At 43.0% G+C, this 22,616-nt stretch overlaps 2 protein-coding genes across 10 annotated transcripts in view; both read right to left on the minus strand.

The window, feature by feature from the left end:
• Positions 1-1,119, minus strand: part of LOC140223932 (uncharacterized) — an 84,759-nt gene extending 83,640 nt beyond the window's left edge. The window contains exon 1 of the mRNA XM_072296458.1: positions 991-1,119. Within this exon, the coding sequence (XP_072152559.1) occupies positions 991-1,119 (129 nt within the window). The remainder of the gene's footprint in view (positions 1-990) is intronic.
• pyd (zonula occludens-like protein polychaetoid) overlaps positions 1-22,616 on the minus strand; it is a 321,021-nt gene that overhangs the window by 288,062 nt on the left and 10,343 nt on the right. The window lies entirely within an intron of this gene.

The following is a 22,616-nucleotide window of genomic DNA, read 5'->3' on the forward strand; positions in this document are numbered from 1 at the left end:
AAGGTTTAAAGGTATTAAAAACCTATACAAGCTTGTGTTCTCGCTTCTGCGAGAGTCCGATGTTTTCATGTGGAAAGTAGTGAAGCGAAAACGCCGTTAAAGGGGCGTAATGTGATATTTCCTAGTAGGGCATTCTCTATGTGGAGAGGGGTTCAGAAAATTTTGGCAAATCATCACAAGTTTACGCTATTTTCAGGTTCAAAGTTTATTGATCGTACAGAATAAAATTGCAAAATTGAACGTGATACAGAGCATTGAGAGCTCACGCTTCGCGTCATCGCGCCTTCAATTTTTCAGATGCAGCATGGACGTCCAACGTCCATCAAGTACGAATAGTTGTATCTCTGCGCCGTCGTTAACTCGCATCCTTTCCCTCGCTCTTTTTCCATATTGTGTTTGTTTCCGTTTGTCTAATTCGTAATGGTGCTTCAAACACTACGTGATAATACAGCCAAAGGTAGGAGAGGTGTGTTCGGGCCTTTTTTAAACTTTTCTCCCGAATCTGAGCGACACTTCATTGACAGCATGAAGCAGAGCATTGAGAGCTCATGGTAATCTTTGGTGGCCCGCATAACAGTTCAAGGCGCAATGCATGAAGTATCCTGCAGTCTTGTAAGGCGCTATACGATGCGCCGCACCGCGCACCGTGCTGTACGCGCAATGCATGAAGTATCCTGCGGTCTTGTACGGCGCTACTATGCTTTCCGCGCCGGCCGCACTGTGTTTGGTGCGATTATTCAAACTTGCGGCATCAGCGGTTTTCAACTTATGATTTTGGAGGTTTTGCAAATTTTGGAATTATTGTCATTTCAAATGATAAAACATTACATAAAACCCGAATAATTTTCCTCTCTTCATTCACGCGAAAAAATGTGCATGAATCGCTAACCCCTGACACATGCAAGAACTCCATTCGGAGCTTGTCAAGAGATCCCATTCGCGGCGAATGGGGATCCTCGGAAGCAGACGGTGGTCGTACGTCTTAATAACGATAATAGCTTGTCGGAGCTCCTGTTGATTGTTGAGCGGGATGTACCACAAGGCAGACATGTGTTTCAGGTGTCGTGATCCTCTTTTGGATGCTGCGGCGCATTCGCAGTTCTTGCCCTCGCTCTCCATTACTCTCCACTCGCTTTTATTGCCGATTCCGATCGAGGGACGCCGAGTGGAACTCGCATCTGTCCAGTTTCCATCTTTTTTTCACGCCAATGTTCAACGAGCCCGTTGCAAGCACTGGAAAAAAAAAAACACATTGGATTTAGAGTCCAGATTCTTGAAAACATTGACAAGAAAAAATATTCTTGATTCAATCAGATTTTTGCTTAAATCAAAAGGAAATCCGCTCAAATTAAGAGACTTGATCCTTGATTTAAGCAAAAATCCGATTGAATCGAGAGTATTTTTTCTTGTCGATGTTTTTAAGAGTCTGGGATCTAGATCCAAAGTGGTATTTTTCCAGTGAGGTGCGGGGATTTGCGACTTGATGGCTCGTTCCGTGGCAAATTTCACGGAAAGAACAATTACCAGGATTGCCACCAGTGGCGTGGCGTGAATGCTCGATTATCGATATTTCTCTAATTGAAGCTGTGGCAAAGAATCGATTATTTAGGTGTTCACCCTGCGAAGACCCTGTTTATCGATTATTTTCCATAGGTTTGAATAACAGATCTATTGATATATAGCAAAGCACGCCACGCCACTGATTTCCACAGAATTTGGAAGATGAAATTCCCTGACGTTTCTCTGATTCTAGGAATCATTCTAAACCCAAAAATCGGCAAAATTCAGAGAAATGAAAGCAGAATAGTGTTTGGAAAAAAAACCTCGCATTCGATTCAGCTATCGGTTTCTGTATCGAATGCGAGGTTTTTTTCCAAACACTATTCTGCTTTCATTTCTCTGAATTTTGCCGATTTTTGGGTTTAGAATGATTCTTTAAGCTCATGCGCAGGAGCTATCGTCCTTTTTTCTTGCTAAAAATTCAAAATCTGCCCAAACTTTTGACCTAAGCCATGCGATATATCGCATGCCAGTTCGACCACGTCACTTGAGCTTGACGAATCACCTTAACGTTTTATCGTCGTGAGCGATGCGCTGGCTAAGGGGCGAGGCTGGTTGCGAATTTCTCGAGATGATCCAGCGCATTTCTTGCGATGACCCTTGGATTTATTTATTTTCCTCTTTTAGAAAGATTCCTTGTCGGGATGTGCGGCGCATGGCGCGGGCGCTCAAGTTGTCATGACTCCATTTGTCACTCGTCACTCGTTTCACATAATCGCCGTATTGTCGGATTTCGCCACTTTTCATATTTTCTGTTCGCACTGAAAAAAAATTCTCGGCGTTTTTACCAAGGTCCGTTGGTACCTTTACTATCTCACTTTTTTTACCAATTATTGGTGATTTTACCAAGATAGACTGGTAAGCTTACCTAAAAACCGGTATTTTTACTGTTTTTCTCAGGTAAGATTACCACTTTTATTAGTAATCAATTCCCAGTAACTTTGCCATTTTATCTCGGTAATTCTACCACGGTCGATAAAAAATATTGGCATTCTTACCGGGGTCCAGTAAAATTACCGAGAAAGTTCAATAATTTTACCGAGATTTCTCGGTAAAATTATCAATTCCAAAAATGGTAAATTTTACCAAGAAAAAACTGGGATCAAATAGAACACTGAATTCTTGGTAATTTTACCCTTTTCTTACAAAAATACACCGAGATTTTTTTTTTTCAGTGTGTTCGGGCGTTGTAAAAAAACAGCGTGTCCGCTCGTCAAAAGTGAAAGTGCTGATTTAATGACTATATTATTTTAAATTCGATGAATTCGATGGTTCTACCCACAATAAATGGACTTCTTGTATCGATCGCTTTGCCGCACTCGTTAAGGGTGATGAAAAATGGCGACACATCGAATTACGTTATTTCCCTCGAGATTATATGTCCTTTTCCAATTTAGCATTGGCCTTGACGGTACCTATATACGGGACAGTATTACAATCTCAATCCTTTTACTACAGAAAGAGTGTGACGCTTTTTGATTGGTCGGCGAGTTTCAGGCTTCATGGAACCCGAAAAATTGGCCCAATGTAAACAATGAATTGAGGTTGGGTTGCGGATATTAGGTCCATAAGGAACGTTCAAGCCGCACGAGGAGAGGAAGATTAACCTAAAATTCATCTCATGCGAGTATACAGGGTGTCTACCAGTTATGAAAATCCAAAATTGGGGGCTTTCAGGGGTATTTTATCAAGAAATTCGGGTACCTTTTTCTCGAGATAGTAAGAGAAAGGGGGCTAGTCAGAGCGTTAAAATGCGTATTTTATACAATTAATTTTACAAGTCATGTTGAACCGATGAAAACATTTGAAAAACCAAGGAACGCTTCAGTTTTTTTATTCCTGGTTATACCGCGCCGCCGAAAATTTGAAAAAAACCGGTGTTTAGGACGAATTTTGTCATTTTTCGGGGACCTGAACGAGAAAATTGGGGGCCTCGGGGGCTATCGGGGACACCCTTCCAAAATCGGGGACATTGGGGACTTTTGGGGACCGGTACGACACACCCCTGGTATAGGTTGATGATGCAGATGTGTTGTTTGGTTCATATAGGAGTCAACTTCGGGGCCCCATGAAACCTAAAACTGATGCACCAATCAGAGGGCGGAAGAGGGATGGCAATACTCTCCCGTGTGTAGGTACACTCGCTGATGGCCCGTGGAAGCGGCAACAGCGGAGCTCCAAACCCAATTAAATCACGTTAATGAATCACCGAGGACGAAACGGGCCTGCGCATGCGCTTGTGTGGTCGCAGTGGAGCATCGTCCCGGTCCCGGTGCGCTGCGGTGCATTGCGGATGCGTTCGATTCCAATTCCGTCCGTCGCCACTGCAATACGGTCATCGTCGTGGTCTTGGTCGCGGCAGTCGGGACAAATGCTCGTTTGATTGACGAGCCGGCTCGAGCGCGCGCTCCGACGCCCGCGAGCCGAATCCACAAGTAGCGCTCCGCTATTTCTTCACCGCTTCCATCCTCCCTCGAGGAAAAGCTATACTCCCGTGCTGAGGACAAACGCCGTATGAGCATGCGCATGTTGCCAGATTTTCTCCCAGAAAATGAATATTTTTGAAGAAAGTTATGAATATTTCTCCTTGAAATTTTCAGACATTTTACATCATAATACGAACAAAACTGGGTACACGGAGAAAAGAACTTCGTGCGTGGGACCCGAAGTTTAGGTCATATGGATCTCTGAAGTTTTCGGATTGAGCATCTGAACACTTTAGGTCCAGCTGCTGAGCTTTGGATCACACATCTGAAACTTCAGTTCTTACATCTGAAGTACTTCAGTTTTCACATCCGAACAACTTCGGTTCTCACATCCGAAAAACTTCGGTGATGTAAGAACTGAAGTTTCAGATGTGTGATCCGAACCTCGACAGCTAGACCTAATAAAGTGTTCAGATGCTCGATCCGAAAACTTCAGAGATCCAGATGACCTAAACTTCGGGCCCCACGCACGAGGTTTTTTTTCTCCGTGTAAAAAAAATCGGAAGAAAAATGTTGACAAATCTTCTCGAAAATACATTTTTTATAAGGAGATTCGGCAATGTCCCACGGCGTTTTTCCTTAGCACGGTAGCATCGGCAGTAAAGTTTTGATTATTATCTGCGCTCATAGATCCGATTCGATGGTTGTTCGATCAAACATTTGCTTCAAAGCAATAGAATATAAGCTCCAACAAAAATTTTACGACTTGAGTTGGAAAATCTCAAGATGAGACAATTCCTAACAATTTCACTCTTCAGGTCATTTTGTGCTCATAAGTATCAAAATCTGAAAATGAGAAAATTCCTAGCAATTTCACTCTTCAAGGCCATTTTGTACTCATAAGTATCAAAATGTGAAAATGAGAAAATTCCTAACAATTTCACTTTTCAGGGCCATTTTGTACTTAAAACTTATAAGTACACATATCGAAAATCTATCACAAAAAATCCGTCTCCTCAGACTACTCAACTGACTTTCGAGGCTATGTTTGCATGTTGAACCAATCAATATCCATAAAATCTCACTAAATAATTCCAAACTAAACTATTTGCCCTGTAAAACATCCCACGTGAACCCATGAGAAAAATCCCATAGGTCCCAATCAAATATTTCTATAGAGATTTTGCCCAAGGTCCTTACGGGATCCGTGGGAATCAATTCCCCGTAGGAATCCCTGCCCGTACACAAACTTCTTCGTCATCACGGTGAGAAATAAAATTCCGTTGAAAGAGTTGTAAAATTTATTTTCTTTCTTTCTTTTTGACATTTTCCTATTATAATACTGGTGCCATCAAGGAAATACTGGTAGAATCGTCTCAAAAAATATTTGTGCGACATTATCAAGAAAAACATTCTAAAATTCTTACAGCATTTAAAATCTATTGCTGATCTAAAAACCCCTTCTCTCCCTATCAGAACTACGCACTGGAAAAAAAAACCACATTGGATCTAGAGTCCAGACTCTTGGAAACATAGACAAGAAAAATGACTCTTGATTCAATCAGATTTAAGCTTAAATCAAAAGGAAATCTGCTCAAATTAAGAGGCTTGGTTCTTGATTTAAGCTTAAATCTGATTGAATCAAGAGCATTTTTTCTTGTCGATGTTTTTAAGAGTCTGGACTCTAGATCCAATGTGTTTTTTTTTTTTTTTTTTTTTCCAGTGCGAGGTTTAAGATGGACGTATGGAGAAAGAGTTGGCTCAGGGTTTTTATTGGTCCGGTGCTGACAGACAGTGGACTTTGTAGCTGAGTGACAGCCGCTAATGGTGATGCATCGGCTTGCGGATTACAAATCGCGGCATCCGCAGCCAACGCGTCGCGACGCCGCCCGGCCGTGCCGACGCGACGCGACGTCGACGTAGACGCGACGGCCAAGAGTTGCCGCCCCCACACCCGCCCAAATCAACAACTCCGACGAAACACGTGTTAATTGATTCTCACGTTTCCTAACCTGTCACCTAGTTGGTCCACCGCAGTTAATGTGCCTCTCACTGCACCGGGAAAAAACAATTGATTATACGCGCTGCAGTTTTAAACGAGTCGACTACACGGACATTTTCAGCTGAATCTTCAGCACTTCAGAGAATTATTCGATAGTTGATCGATGAATGAACCTGCATTACGGAAACTTCAGCTATAACAAACAAACAAACAAAAAAAAATGTTTACCATAGCAAATGACTCAAAAGTCAAGCAGTGGCGTGGCGTGCTTTGCGATTTATCGATTGTTCGGCCATTTAAACCTATTGAAAAGTATCGAAAAAAACGCCGTGCACGAACATTCTGACGTTGCCAGTGGCGAGGTGTAAATGATCGATTATCGATATTTCCCCATTTGAAGCTATGGTAAAGAATCGATTATTAAATTGTTCATTGCGAACACCCTGTCTATCGATCCTTTTCCACAGGTTTAAAAGGCAGTTCAATCGATACATCGCAAAGCACGCCCCGCCACTGGTCGTTGCTAAGTTTTTGCCGATGCAATACGAGTACTCTAGAAAACTTGAAAATACCTTCAACGTTTCTAAAGAACGTAACAGTATGCCTGAAAATTTTAAGGAGAAATATTCATATTTTATTGAAGGAATTTCGGCAACGTTGGAGTGTTCAAGAGGTTTTTTTTTTTTATCCGTATGCATGGTAGATATTCGCCAAGCGGGTTAACTCGATGAATGGAGTCTTCAATTGCTTCGACGGGAGCGTCGCGCTGACTCGCACTTTCACTGCATCGGCATCGACCGTTGCGTTGCCTGGTCAAAAGTTCAAAGTTTCTGTGTCTCTTTACACGCAATTGTTTACCGTGAATTCTTCGCATTCGCGCCTCCAGCTTAGCAAGTTCTTCGGGCATGATCATGACCCCATTTCAAAGAGTGAGCGCTTAATCGTAATCCAAGGACTTTAATCTTTGAAGACGTCAATGGGCCAGGTTTTAGTGCGTCCGTAGGTATAGGGAGTGGCTGCGCAGACTTATCTGTTTCTGATTGGATCAAATACCTTCGGCTTGTTTTGCACACTTCCAAGTTTTGAGCGAACAAAAGCAGCTATCGATTTGCAGTTTGTGTGTGCTTAAAGTAGACGTAATTACCAATAAAACAAGACCAAAAACAACTCTCGAGCTTAAAAAATGACAGAGATACAGGGTTTTGGAAATGACATGTAGCGTGACCGCCTCCAGGATTTTTAGCAACAAATACATATATGTTTGTCAAGAAAGAAAAGTTAAATGAGAATTGAGTGTTTTTATTGAAAAATCTTACAAAATCTTACGGAAATTGACGAATTCTAAGCTTCTTCATCGGATGACACGGCTGACTCAACATTCGGCTGTTTTTCGAAGTATTTTCCACCACTTTGAACACAAAGCTTTAGCGGTTCTGCCCACTTCACAAGGATCGTCTTTTCGAAGTCTCCTTGACGGAGGGTTTAGAAGGATTTTTGAACCGCGGTTTTGATCTCGGCTATGGAATGGCTCTTGTCCTGAGTAAAAAGTCATTTTTGAGAGGCACACGGATTTGCTTCCATAGCCGAGATCAAAACCGCGGTTCAAAAATCCTTCTAAACCCTCCGTCAAGGAGACTTCGAAAAGACGATCCTTGTGAAGTGGGCAGAACCGCTAAAGCTTTGTGTTCAAAGTGGTGGAAAATACTTCGAAAAACAGCCGAATGTTGAGTCAGCCGTGTCATCCGATGAAGAAGCTTAGAATTCGTCAATTTCTGTAAGATTTTGTAAGATTTTTCAATAAAAACACTCAATTCTAACCTTTTTTTTCTTGACAAACATATTTGTTGCTAAAAATCCTGGAGGCGGTCACGCTACATGTCATTTTCAAAACCCTGTATCTCTGTCATTTTTTAAGCTCGGAAGTTGTTTTTGGTCTTGTTTTATTGGTAATTACGTCTACTTTAAGCACACATAAACCGCAAATCGATAGCTGCTTTTGTTCGCTCAAAACCCGGAAGTGTGCAAAACTTTTTGAACACCCTATGTATCTTGATTTATTTTGCGAGGAAAGCTCCGTACTTCTGATGGATGCCTGCCATTCCTAATATATTAGAGCGCCTTCAGTTTCGTATGGTACTGTGCAATACCTCTGGTGTGAAATAGTTGCTTCAAGCGCCGTGGCAGGCGGGCAGCCAGCGCGAAACACGCATTGGCGCCTACAAACCTAACAGGGATACTTCACGCGTTGCGCAATGCGTGAAGTATCCCTGTTAGGTTTGTAGGCGCCAGTGCGTCCGCCGCTCCGCTTTGTGTACGCTCTAATATTTAATCTGGCGGAGTCAGCGTTTTTCAACTCATGATTTTGAAATGTTTGCACATCCTGTATGGATTATTCTCAATTTAATTGATGAAAAAAAATATGTATTAAAGAAAATATAATGTGTGTTTTGTAAATATTAAGGTGGTTCCGTATCAAACTTAATGATTTCCAAAGCACACGAATTTCTACACAATTTCTTATAGCCTTTTATAATCGATGGCGAAAAAGCAACAGCCAGACGAAAAAGTGTAAAGCCCGGCTATAGGAACTATAGCCCGGCTGCATAAATTTTTATCGCTTCGTATAGCCCGGCCGTATGATTTTCTCCGCAATCTACAGCCAGCTATATGATTTTCTGTAGCCTTCTTTAGGCGGCTATAAGAATTCCTATGGTATTTTGAAACGCAGCTCTTATCGCCAATTTTTACCAGGGCCTTCATTTATTTGGAACCGTTACTTATTTTTAGGGTGTTCACGAGACCCAGTCCATCGCGTTCTAGGTACAATGTGTTGTTCCGTGCATCCGAGGCCTTGTCCACACGAACGCGGTTCGCGGAACTCAGTTCGAGGAACTTGTTCCCGGAACAAGTTTTTTGCTGAGCTGAAACTTATTCCTCCAAAACCTGGAATTTTCCCCGTGCTCCGAGCTTCTAAATATTTTTCTTTTGATGTGAATTTGCTTGTTTTTGTTTTTCACGTCCTTTACATATGATCTTGACATTTATTTTTGTTACTTTGGCGGTCATAATAATCTATTATTTTGCAATAATTGTATAGTTTTATTGAAGTTCCGGTTCCAGTTCGGACGAACCCGTGTGGACAGCATGCCTCGTTTCAAGGAATAAGTTCCGGGAACTGAGCAAGTTCGAGGAATAAGTTCCGCGAACTGCGCTCGTGTGGACAAGGCCTAACTCATGTTACCACAAACCTCCGTGTATCTTCTTTCAGAATCGATCCCCGAACTTCGTGTGAATCATTTTCCGCGAAAAATTTGATTGGAGAGCATCTAACGGAGTTGGTTAGCTGGGCCCTTGTCCGGTACCCCATTGTGCCACCCGATTCAATCTCCTCAAATCCCGGACCGAAATTAGAGTGCGTGCTGTCCATCGCGCGTCGCTTTCCTCGATATATAATTGGTCGCGGTCGCGGAGAAGATCCGTTCGATAGCAAAGCGCTCATCAACATTTTCCTCATTCGAATCCATGGTAGAAAATCGATCGTTGAGGGCCATCCTGGTAGTCGATTCTTTTCCATAGGTTTAAATGGCGGATTAATCGATTCCTCGCAAGGAACGACTCGGCACCGGGACCGTTGATCGGTCCTCGCACTGGCATGAAGTTCGTCGCATGCAAGTCCAAGGTCAACGCTGCCGTGTTAAGGAAAAACGCCGTATGAACCTACAGGCGTTGCCAAATTTCCTTCAATAAAGGACGAATTCCCTGGAAAACTTATAAATATTTTCTTTCCAATTTTTCAGGTAATTTTGCTCGCAATTTCACCTAAAGTTCCTGAAATTTTCAAGGAAAAATCTTCATACCTAACTTTACTCAAAAATGAACATTTTATCTCGGGAAATTTGGCAACTCTCAAATGTTCATACGGCGTTCTTCCTTAGCACGGCAGACGGCGCCCAATCGCCGGACTGGGGTTCGATGCCCGAGTGAAAAGCGGGATTCTCCGGGTGAGAGCGGCAACGGGCGTTTCGCAGCGGCGTGGAGTGCTTAGCGATAGATCGAATAATCTGCCATTTAAACCTGTATGAAAGGATGGAAAACAGGGAGTTGGCGACGAACGCCTTAATAATCGATTCTCAGCCATAGCTTATAATGGGGTGATATCGATAATCGGTCATCGGCGAGCGTTTCGGCTCCGGAGTCCGGCCAGACCAATTTCTACCTGCAGACGATGCGACGCGAACACTCGGCCTAATGGAGAGCAAGTGGCAGGTCATCAACAACTTGCCATGAGGACCGTCAACTTTTCAAGAAATCGCACCCTGCGCCGTTGCCGCCCGTTCGCTAAAAACAACTTTAAGAAAGTTCCTCTACGGTCGAGTAGAATACCTTTATAGGGAGAGTATGGACAACTCGATAAAGTAGGTTCGGTTTGATCAGGTCATGCTGCTCTTGGGGCCCAAAAGGGCAGCCAACCTTACGAACTCGAAGTGTCCAATGATATACTAATTTCCTCATTTCAACTATTTACACTGATCAAAAATTATAAAAGCACGTATAAAACATTGATTTCCCATTAATTTTCTCAGTTTCAATGCCTTGATCTTTTAAAACGATTGTTTGGAATGCGCTGTTGGTCCTATTGATTAATCCTTCGAATGCATACACTGGAAAAAAAACACATCGGATCTAGAGTCCAGACTCTTGAAAACATTGACAAGAAAACGGACTCTTGATTCAATCAGATTTAAGCTTAAATCAGAAGGAAATCCGCTCAAATTAAGAGGCTTGGTTCTTGATTTAAGCTTAAATCTGATTGAATCAAGAGTGTTTTTTCTTGTCAATGTTTTGAAGAGTCTGGACTCTAGATCCAATGTTTTTTTTTGTTTTTCCAGTGTAGGTTTTTTTTTTTTTTTTTTTTTTTTTATTTTTAAAGAAATCAATTTCCAGTGTAGGTTGGCAGCGGCACTTTTCTAGTGATTTTCGTTTTTCACGTTGTCGCCCTTTGGGGCCCCAAGAGCTACATGTATCGAGTTGTCCATACTCTCCCTATGAAGGTACTCCACGGTCGAAGGTCTGGAATCCATAGTCGTTCCCTGAACAGATCTCTTCTTTAGAGGGCTGGTTATACCGCGCCTCCGCGACTGGCAGGAAAATTTGAAAATGCCGGTGTGCAGGACAATTTTTTTTTTTTTTTTTTTTTTTTGTCATTTTTTTTTTTGGGGACCTTGACCGGAAAATTGGGGACTTCCGCGGATATCGGGGACACCCTTCCAAAATCGGGGACATTGGAGACTTTTGGGGACCGGTGGTCACCCTGAATACTAGCGTGGACAAGAAATTTGCGCGGGGGGGGGGGGGGGTTGCGTTTTCCCAAGAACGGCAAAAAATGTTGAAGAAAAAAAAGGTGGTACTGGTACTTGGACCAATAGCACACGCTCTTATGAAGCAGGAGTCCGGCGGTTTAAGCCAATGGCACTTGGCCCTGATTCCGTGTCATGCGAATTGGCTTGACAACGATGGACTGACGAGGAATTGATGGGAGCATGGATCGATTAACAAGAAGGAGCAGATGGAGCGTCCAGCTGTGAATGGACGGCGAGGCCGATGGAGGCTGCGGCTGCCACGGTAAAAGCAGTGCGTTCCGAGATTGCTTGTCAATCAGAAACTGTCTCGTCGTCGCGGTGATCGCAGGTCAAGCAGAAAAAGAGCTGGAATGAGACTTGGCCGCTCGGAGCCCGATCGTAGCGGTGCGCTATGTCGCCGCCACGGCCAGACATTCTTCCGTCATGCCGATGCCGAGGGCCAGGGACTGGTAAAACTTCAGCGACGTGTCCTAGGAAACGGGAAACGTTCAATGGAGATGTTGCATATGTGAGGAATTTGCGATTTGACTGTTGATTTTTACGTAAAAGTTCGCGAGAAACACGATTGTGCCACTGGTTTTCTCTGAAATCAACTCCCAAGCTCAAAAAAAGCTCTCAGGGTTGAGGCCAAAATGGAGGGATATCCCACCCTACCCTGAGAGTCCACGTCGACATCAAGACAAACTCTCCATGCAAAGATAGGGAGCAAATACATTAGCAGTGATGCCGTATTTTCAGTTTTAGTGTCCCCAAATAAAGTGGCAGTCCTGTCAATGTATTTGCTCCCTATCTTTGCATAGAGAGTTTGTTTGGATGTAGAGGTGGACGCTGAGGATAGCATGGGATATACCCTCCTTTTTGGCCTCAACTTGTGAGCTTTTTTGGAGCTTGGGAGTTGATTTCAGAGAAAACCAGTGCACCATCGTGTTTCTCGCGAACTTTTACGTAAGAATCAGTAGTCAAATCGAAAATTCCTCACACATGCATCATCTCCATTGTTCCTTGGTTTTATCGAGGGGCGCAGGGAATGAGGTATCGCGGGTCACTGAACGCAATGCAAAGGTATAGTTGCAAAAGCAAACAAATTTCCCGTATTTGGCTTTTTCTCATCTTCTGCCATCAACTTCTGGAATGTCCGAAAAGAAAAACTTCCTAATTCATTTATCATTCTAAAAGTATTTAGGAAAGTTGTTAAAAAAACACATTTTTTTGTGCACACATATGCACTCCTAAAATCCTGAGATTTTTCGGTACTTTGCAGTTAATGACACCTACCGTACGGAAGCATTTCGACGGTGTAAATCGGCAATCACATAACTCGGTTTGCGACGTCGCAGAGGTTACCATATTTACAAGGTGCATATTTTAAGAGGGTTTAAATAGAGGAAAGCAGGGATTTAGTAAGACTATCCGACAACAACGGGTCCGAGCTGTCGATGGCAACGGCTTCGCGCGTCGGGACGCCAGCATCCCCGTCCTGAGTCGGCGGTCTAACGGGCATGTCTGGATGTCCCGCGGGCCGAGGCGAAACCGCGTACGTGCTTAGGCTCTTTTGTTTGAGCTACGCGGTTGTTGCTTAGGAGGGCAGAACGGCGCGGATGAATGACAATCCCCGCTGGAGACGAGGATCTCGCGGAATGGAAGGGAGTACGTGAGAGATGACAGGAGCTGTGGCCGAGACAATACGCAACGGTAAACCCGAGCTGGGAAAATATTTAGGTTGCATAGCGTCCACCGCCCGGCTCTTCCACCAATTTTCACCAGTGGCTCGTCCCAAGAATCGCGAACACCGCATCCAGAGCAACTGCATGACATTGGTCCAACGGAGATGTTGCATATGTGAGGAATTTGCGATTTGACTTTTGATTCTGATGTAAAAATTCGCGAGAAACACGACGGTGCCACTGGTTTTCTCTGAAATCAACTCCCAAGCTCAAAAAAGCTCTCAAGTTGAGGCCAAAATAGAGGGGATATCCCACGCTATCCTGAGAAAGCACATCTACATCAAAACAAACTCCGCAAGCAAAGAAAAGGTGCAATGCATTGACAGGGCTGCCACTTTAATTGCGGACTCCAAAACTGAAAACAAGGCAACCCTGCTAATGTATTTGCTCCCTATCTTTGCATGGAGAGTTTGTCTTGATGTATAGAGGTGGACTCTCAGGGTAGGGTGGGATATCCCCTCCATTTTGGCCTCGACTTGAAAGCTTTTTTTGATCTTAAGAGTTGATTTCAGAGAAAATCAGTGGCACCATCGTGTTTCTCGCGGACTTTTACAGAAGAATCAATAGTCAAATCGCAAATCCCTCACACATGCAACATCTCCATTGCTCCTCGATCGATCTGCGATCGGACGATCGGGTACTTCCTGCACCCTTGTTGTCCTGCCTGGCGATCCCAGATCCACTATCCTGGCCATTGTGGAAGCGTTTGCTTTCAGGACTTCAGCATTCTACTGTTGACTAACCTACATACATGGTTGATGTTCAACAACGTGTCGGCAGTTTCGTTCTGCAAACAAGCCAAAAATGGCCGAAGTTTGAGAAACTTGTTTAGCTCATGACGTCACCCGAAGCTCACAGTACCAAGTAGGTTGGTCAACGGCCGAAATGGACCACTAGATAAGGTACGAATTTCAGCATTCTGATACATGTTTCTTAACCAAAATTTCACGTGAAACACGATGCAACTCAACGAAATTTACCGAAATGAACTCCTTAGGAAGATTTTAATGATTCTTGATGCGTGAATTCAAACCACCCGCTCATGAAAACTCAATGCTCTACGTGATTCACACCCCGCGCTAAACGGTATCATGACAGTCTTTACGATATACAAATCTGGCAACCTCAATCTTGACACTTTGGCTCAGCTATAGCAAATTGCTTACAGTTTGAACAACACACGGTGGGAAATGAACATTACTCGATTGAGGAGCTTGTTGAAACCGTTGTAGTGCGCGATTTGACTCACGTGGACCTTTGAGTTTCTTGTCAGCGGGCAGCTCAAATTGCTCGTGACCAATGTGAAATAAAAACGTTAATATCTTCGTTAGGAGTTGGTTTAAGTCATTTTCGTTGCGCGAATCGTGTTTTGCGTGAAATTTTGGTTAAGAAACATGTATCAGAATGCTTAAATTCGAACCTTGTCTAGTGGTCCATTAGGGCGATGACTGCTGCTCCCTAATAATTGTCCATGAGGAATTGTTGAATCCCGCAAAGTAAAAGCTTCCACCTGTCGCCAAGAGGCCAGTGGAGGGTCTCTTGTCTCTGGACGATCTATTTAAGAAAATGAAAATCCGGAGCCCCCGCCTCTCTTGCGGGGGTGTTTACCGCAAGTTCGGGAAAGTTCATGGAGCTTGGTTGCCGAGTACGGCCGCGGGACCCCCGCAAGTCGCCGACACCGGGCACCTGTTTAGATCCGCGTCGAATTATAAATTACGAATCAAGTGCCGCGGAGGGGAGGGGGGGGGGGGGGGTACCGCGGCTCGGTGCCAGGAGCCGCTTCGGAGCCACGGTCACGGGGCCCACGGCCCACGGGGCCGCGTAAACGACTTTTTCGCGGGGGTTTCACGCTTCCTGCCCGGGCCTCGGGCCCCGCGCCGATGATCGACTATCGATAATTCCCCATTTGAAGTTGTGGTAAAAATCGATTATTAAGGTGTTCGCTTCAGACACCCTGTTTATCGATCCTTTTCCACAGGTTTGAATGGCAGGGCAATCGATAGATCGCAAAGCACGCCACGCCACTGCCGGTAACTAGGATCTAAGATTCTGAAATTTCTCCGTCACGTCTATGCAGTAGACTGGCCGGAGGTGCAAAATGAAATTTCCTTGCATATGAAATTTCATTGTGCTAAAAGTGAAATGGGTTGGTTGCGCTGCAGCCGAATTGTTGAGATTTTGTGTTTGTCGAGCAGACATAGATGACACAGGATAAAAGGCGGATAAAAGACAAGATTCTATCACACAAACGAAAATTTTCCTGTTTTAACTAAGTCGATCAGTTCCTTCAATAATTAGGTTAGTCACAATTTGAAGCAAAACCGATTTTTCTTCATTTTTTCGTCTCAAAGTCTAACGTCTGATTAACCAACTTTTTGAGGGCTCCAGTCACTTTCAATCCGTGTTGTACCAGAGCTTTTTGCTGGTAGGTCTTTCGTACAGGCTGCTATTCATAATTATTTCGGGAGCCGGCGGCGGGTTCTCTGATTCAGCAGATTCCGGAGTTAATCGATAATAAATGAGCGCTCAGTCCGTCTGAAGCCATTAAAATGAGGATTAACGAGGCTTATTGACAACAAATCCGTGCCTGTGTGGGCCTTATATGTATCATAAGTATTTGGAGGGATATCTTCGCTTCCCGCGTGATCTAGCCGATGGGTATTCATAGCTCGTTCTTCAAAAGGAAAGAACAAGGTTCTCCATGTTTTACGTCTATGATAACTGTGTTTCCGAGTGGAAGCGTTATTCAATCAAAGTAAACCGTAAGATCAGTTAATTTTTAAGAAGGTGAATGTGTGTACATCAGGATAATTACTGTTTCCTATTTTTTCAATCGAATTTAATTAATTTCCGTTAGCGGTTTACTCGAACTTTTGAAGAATTAATCAGTTTTCGGAAAATCACAAATTGAAGTGCGAAGGGTAATACAGCAGTCCATAACAACACACCCGATAAATAATACAAAGCGGAGACCTGACTAGAGAAAAGAAAACGCAGGACGTTCTGAAAAAAACACTGAAAAAAAATCTCGGTGTATTTACTGAGAAAAGGGTAAAATTACCAAGAATTCAGGGTTCTACTTGATCCGGTTTTTTCTAGGTAAAATTACCATTTATGAAATTGGTAATTTCATAATAAACCGAGAAATCTCGGAAAAATTATTGAACTTTCTAGGTAATTTTACTGGACCTTGGTAAAAACGCCAATATTTTTTATCGACTGTGGTAGAATTACCGAGATAAAATGGCAAAGTTACCGGAATTGATTACCAATGAAAGTGATATTCTTACCTGAAAAAAAAAACAGTAAAAATACCGGTTTTTAGGTAAGCTTACTAGTCTGTCTTGATAAAATACCAATAATTGGTAAAAAAAGTGAGATGGTAAAGGTACCAACGGACCTTGGTAAAAACGTCGAGAATTTTTTTTCAGTGAAGTCTCTTGGATCTCGATTTCGATAGGAAAAAGACGGAAATGTCGAAATATGGAGCTTTTAGGGCCCAGAAGAGCAGGAAACCGTAGAAAACGAAAAATGTCACTGCCAGTCTTCAGATTCTAATATCAATGCAAAATGGCCGAGAATTTTTATAAGTAAGCGTTTTTCCGCGAAAATGAGTAAATTTATACAAAAACTAAGTAAAGTAAATGATTGTAATAATAAATCACTGTGGGTAATTCGAATCCATGGATTGGCTGTCCTTTCGGGCCCTAAAAACTCCACGACCTAACCTCAAAATTACCGACTGTCCGTGTACTCTCCCTATATAGGTGCTCCAGTTATTAGGAACGCCGAATACGGTCTAGAGAGCAAATAAAGGTGCCTCGACGACCTTTCCCGAAAGATTTTCGTCATTTTCCCTGATATTGCCTTGTTTCCGATGAGCGTGGCGACCCTATTTATGAAAGCAAAGAAACCTTCTTCCTCCTGGGTCACGGAGTCTTGAAGCTTTTCCGGCAGAGGCGCAACTTCCCGAATCCGAGAGCGAAATTCACATCCGATTCGCGAGGAAAAGAGGGATGAAAACGCACGTGGGAGAGGGGCGAAGACCGGTGGAAGGTGTGAATCACGAGAACCGCTTTTGGAGGAAAGCGCGCGGTTTGGAAAGGGCCCGCGGCGAGACTGGCGCGATTCGGCGAGGTTGCAACCGGCGGAAGAAAATAAAAACACATAAAAATAGACAAGAGGATGAGGGATCCCGACTCCGGAGGCGCGTCATGGAGCGTTCAACCGAACTTGGGAGTTGTCGACTTAAAATAGGCACCGCCGCACAGTGGTTCCAGTCAATTAGAGACGTTGCACTTAAAATTTTTGACAAAAACTGCAAATTTTTATGTTTATTTCGTCACATTTTAAACTTTAAGGGGTGCTTCTTGAAGAAAATTTTACGAGAAAACCAATGAAACCACATTTGGAACCTCAAAGTTTTGTACGAACGGATGTTATAAGCGTTTAAAGTTTCCGAATTTTGTCCGACCTGTCCTAATGTGCGATCCAATGTGCGCCAGGGGCACCGCCATCCGCGGCCGCGGCACGACAGTCTGCCGTCCTAAGGAAGAACGCCGTATGGACCTTCAGACGTTGCCGAGTTTCCTACGATAAAAACCGAATTTACCGGGAAAATTCTGAATATTATTCTCCAAAATTTTCAGACAATTTTGTATGCAATTTAATCGAAGACATCTGAAAATTTAGAGGAAAAATATGCTTAAATTGCGTCAAAAATACATGTTTTATCGAGGGAAATTTGGCAACTCCCGAATGTTCATGCGGCGTTCTTCCTTAGCACGGCAGCGTCCGTCTTCGCTGCATCCACAAGCCACAACGCCGAAATATGCGCTATTCGATTCACGTGAATCCATCGAAAAATGAAAATGTGAATCTATTCACGTGATTCCAGCGACAAAATCCAATACATTCACGGGTTTGTCCATCCATTCACGGTTTGTCGATCCATCCGCGTGGATTTGTCGATCCATTCACCGAATTACGGATTTGTCGATCGATTCACGATTTGTCGATTGATTCACGAGTTTGTCGATCGATTCGCCGAATTGTCGATTGATTCACGGGTTTGTCGATCGATTCACGGGTTTGTCGATCGATTCATCGAATTGTCGATCGAATCGCAGGCTTTGTCGATCGATTCCACGAGTTTGTCGATCGATTCACCGAATTGTCGATGATCCGATTGTCGATGATACCGGGATTTGTCGATCGATTCAACGAATTGTCGATTGATTCACGGCTTTATCAACATGACCCTTATGGATTGGGAAATCTCCGAATATTATGACAACAGGGGCATGACTACGGCGTGGCCGGCGGCTGAGATTCAAGGTTCCCCCATTTTTTCACTTTTTTTCAGTGCCAGTATCCGAGCACAACCACCCGACATTACTCCCCTCCTCTCGGATCAACATTTGGACCAGGATGATCCACTCCACAGACGTCAAATTGCTTAAGCGCCATTTCCCAACTTCAGCAGGGTTGCCGATCATGGAGAGAAACTATCGCTTTAAATACTACACAAAAGTTGAATTTTGTTTCGTTTCTCCGTTCGATCTCGGATGCCATCTAAACTTGAGGGAGATGGATTGATAAACGGAACGTTCGCAACAAACACCTTGTTCACACGAATCGATTCTTGACCATTGCTTAAAATGGGGAGATATCGAAAATCGACCATTGACGCCTCACCACTGGCGGCAAGCAAGTGGCGTGGTGCCATTACTTGGACGCGATCTTTGAGGTTTGATGACTTCGTCGTCACCTTTCCGAAACTGTTTTGACCGGCGCTGAATCTCAAACATTGCATTTTCAGACCCTTGCCATGTTGCCACGTTCATTCAGAAAGACGGAATTTCAGAAAATGCTAACGACAATAATGTTAATGTTTCCAAGTTGGAATTTTCACAATATTTTTTTCATTTTGATCATAATTAATCATTATTTGATTCAATCGAAAGTCCGGGTATTCAAACATTGTTGAAAACCCATCTATTCTGTGTGGCGCTGAAAAATTCACAAGTTACAAAACTCCCGTAAGAGTTACGGCCTGGGTCCAAACATTTCGGACTTGACGAGCCCCGCTTTTCGCAACTTAGGGGGGGGGGCGTTGAGAGGTCATAAAGAACTTGACCTAACAACGGGTCATTACGTCAGTCGCGGAGTACCGAGAGTTCTGCGAATCTTTTATTCACGAATTGGAGTCGCAATGCGTGTAGACCGTATTCGATAGTGGTTCGATGTAATCGTTTGGTTCAAAACAATCCTCAAACAAAAATTGTCGGATTTAGTTGGAAAAGCTATTCAACAATTACATTTTTCATTGGCATTTGGTACTCGAAAGAATAAAAAATTTAGGTATCGCAGAGGATCCAGTCCCTTATATTTCTAAATTGACTTTTGAGGCTATGTTTACACGTTGAATTAATCGATATCGATAGAATCTCATCTGTTTGATGTATCGAATACGATCTTTTGACATTACGCAGACTCACGGGCAACGTGATTAAAAAGGCAGCGAGTCTATTGTTGAATCTATTCAACGATATATCGACTACGTCCCTATCTCAGCAATGCTTTCTATCGATCTAGCGTTTGATAGCGAGTCAGTAATTGACCCGCCGTATCCAGAGGTACTGCTCTAACGTGATAACGAAATTTATTTGCTTACACTTTGACGAAATCGAATCAAGCGGCAAGGTACTTTTACATCAAGTTGCAGCGACGATTTTCAGAAGTTAGAACAGTGGCGTGTTTTGAGATATATCGATTGCTCTGCCTTTTAAACCTATGGGAAAGGATCGATAAACAGGGTGTTCGCGAGGTAAACCAGAATAGTAGATCCTTTACCATGGTTTCAAATAGGGAAACATCGATGATTGATCATTCACGCTTCGCCACTGCGTTTGATGCATTGTGAAAATCGACTTTCAAAAAGGCAGCTTGCGGGCTAATCATTGTGGAATTTCTAGTAGCGGAGGGGACAATCATTAATTATCAAGTATAATCGTCTCGATGGTAGTTTTTGGCCTAGCCTTCTATTTGAAGGCGTTTTAACAATTCCGCGAAAAATAGTCGATTCATACTTATAGTAGTACCTGAGAGCAAGGAGGTACACGCTGCCGTGCTAAGGAAAAACGCCGTATGAACATGCGAGAGTTGCCAAATTTCCTTTGATAAAATGTTCATCTTTGTTCAAGGATGTTCAAGTTAGTTAGGAATCATCGAGTTAGGAATATTTTTCCTTGAAATTTCCAGGAACTTCAGGTGAAATTGCGAACAAAATTATCTGATGAATTGCAAGAAAAATACTTAGAAATTTTCCCGAGAATTCGTGATTTACCAAAGGATATTTGGCAACGCCTGAAGGTTCATACGGCGTTTTTCCTTAGCACGGCAGTATGGCGGACAGTTTTTCTGGAAAAATTGAGCCTGAGTGTTGGGAAGATCAATAACATTAACATACATAGGCTGTCCAAAAAGTACCGAGACTGGTTCCATAACTCAAAAACCAAGATAGCTAGAGGCTTGATCTTGATTTCATTTGAAAGATCAACTCAATATCAATCGATTGAGATCAAAATCAAAACTTTCGGTAAAATATTTCAAAAGTTACAACACTGTTTGTAAAAAAAATATCTAGACCCCCTACCGTTTTTTATGACTATTTTCTCTTGCCGGAAAAACTCTCTTTAATGATCAGTGCACGGTTCTTTTGCAACTAATTATGGCAAAACCTAATTGATTTGGAAAAACTAGCTGTCAAGTTGCCGTCGTCCGACTACGGGTATAAGGGTTCAAAGTCAACGGGAAAAGAATAAACCGTCGGTCAGCCACCCCAAAAAACTAGGGAAATTTTCGGCATTTGTTGACAGTTCACAGTGCGAGCGTGGTCTACGCTGCAGATGGTGAGTGATTTTGTTTCTGTGTTCAAAATTGTTGATACCATCATGGAAAGAGATAAAGCAGAGGTATCAAACATTTCGAACACAGAAACAAAATCACTCACCATCTGCAGCGTAGACCACGCGCGCACTGTGAACTGTCAACAAATGCCGAAAATTTCCCTGGTTTTTTGGGGGTGGCTGACCGACGGTTTATTCTTTTCCCGTTGACTTTGAACCCTTATACCCGTAGTCGGACGACGACGACTTGACAGCTAGTGTTTCCAAATCAATTAGGTTTTGCCATGATTAGTTGCAAAAGAACCGTGCACTGATCATTAATTTAGAGAGTGTTTCCGGCAAGAGAAAATAGTCATAAAAAACGGTAGGGGGTCCAGATATTTTTTTTACAAACAGTGTTGTAACTTTTGAAATATTTGACCGAAAGTTTTGATTTTGGTCTCAATCGATAGATATTGAGTTGATCTTTCAAATGAAACCAAGATCAAGCCTCTAGCTATCTTGGTTTTTGAGTTATGGAACCAGTCTCGGTACTTTTTGGACAGCCTATGTACATGTAAAAGATTTGGTGGGCTTATTCTGGCGATGGTTCCGAGATGTAAGAATTCAAACATCTTGATTTAAATTGAAATCATTACACCTGCAGTTTCCCGTCCTGCAATGGAGAGGGTACGTCTCGACTCTAGGGTTACGAGCATTATATTCCTGCAAAGCTCGTGCAATCTGGCAACAAGAATACGATTAGTTCGTGGCACGAACATTATTCCAAGTTGACGGGAACAGGTACTTAGTGTTTTGGAAGAAAATGAAAACATCCATTACTTTCCAGTGTTTACCGCTTCCTTAAATTGTGCGATACCGCTAATGTCCCTTCCTCCAGCTTGTTTTGGCAATGCGTGAAAAACAGACGAGAAGTAAAAATTCGACGCTGCAGCGAGAAAATTACAAAACTCGTCGAATAATGTTGGCTAACCTGGAGGATTTTCTAGCGTTGTCGAAAGCAGTTGTAAGTTAATAATTCTTTGTTTGACTTTTCCATGAACATCGCGGCATTCGTAAAAATTGGAAGTTTGAGACAGGGGAAAAGCCAAGATTTGCTTTCATTTTCGTCTGATATCGCATAGCGACTGCGGAGTTGGAATAGTTGCGCGCTTAATTTCCACATTTAAAGGATGCGAGCAGAACACCCCTATTCATAAATGCGTGTACAGTGAGACGGACGAAGGGCTAGGGACTCCTTCATTTCCGCGTGATACCACATACCTACTCCGGAGTTCGAATAGTTGCGTTGCGCGCTCGGTGTCCGCTTTGACTAGTGTTCAACACGGAGTGTTGATTTATACAACATTTTCATGTAAATTTCCGTAAACATTAAAAAAATACGCGATTTATCCCGCAGTTTTATAAACCCATAAGAAATTACCACGATTTTCATCCAAGTATGACGGCAAACACGCAATTTTTCCAGCGATTTTGCAGGAGCATAATAACTCACGCGTACTTCACCTCAATATTGCGGTGAATACGCGATTTCTTCGGCAGTTTTGTGAAGAATAGGAAAACCTACGCGTTTCTCACCTCAATATCGCGGCATACCCGCGATTTGTCTAGCAGTTTTGTAGAGAGCATAAACA

This window comes from Bemisia tabaci, chromosome 2 (assembly GCF_918797505.1).
Source record: "Bemisia tabaci chromosome 2, PGI_BMITA_v3".
NCBI lineage: Eukaryota > Metazoa > Arthropoda > Insecta > Hemiptera > Aleyrodidae > Bemisia > Bemisia tabaci.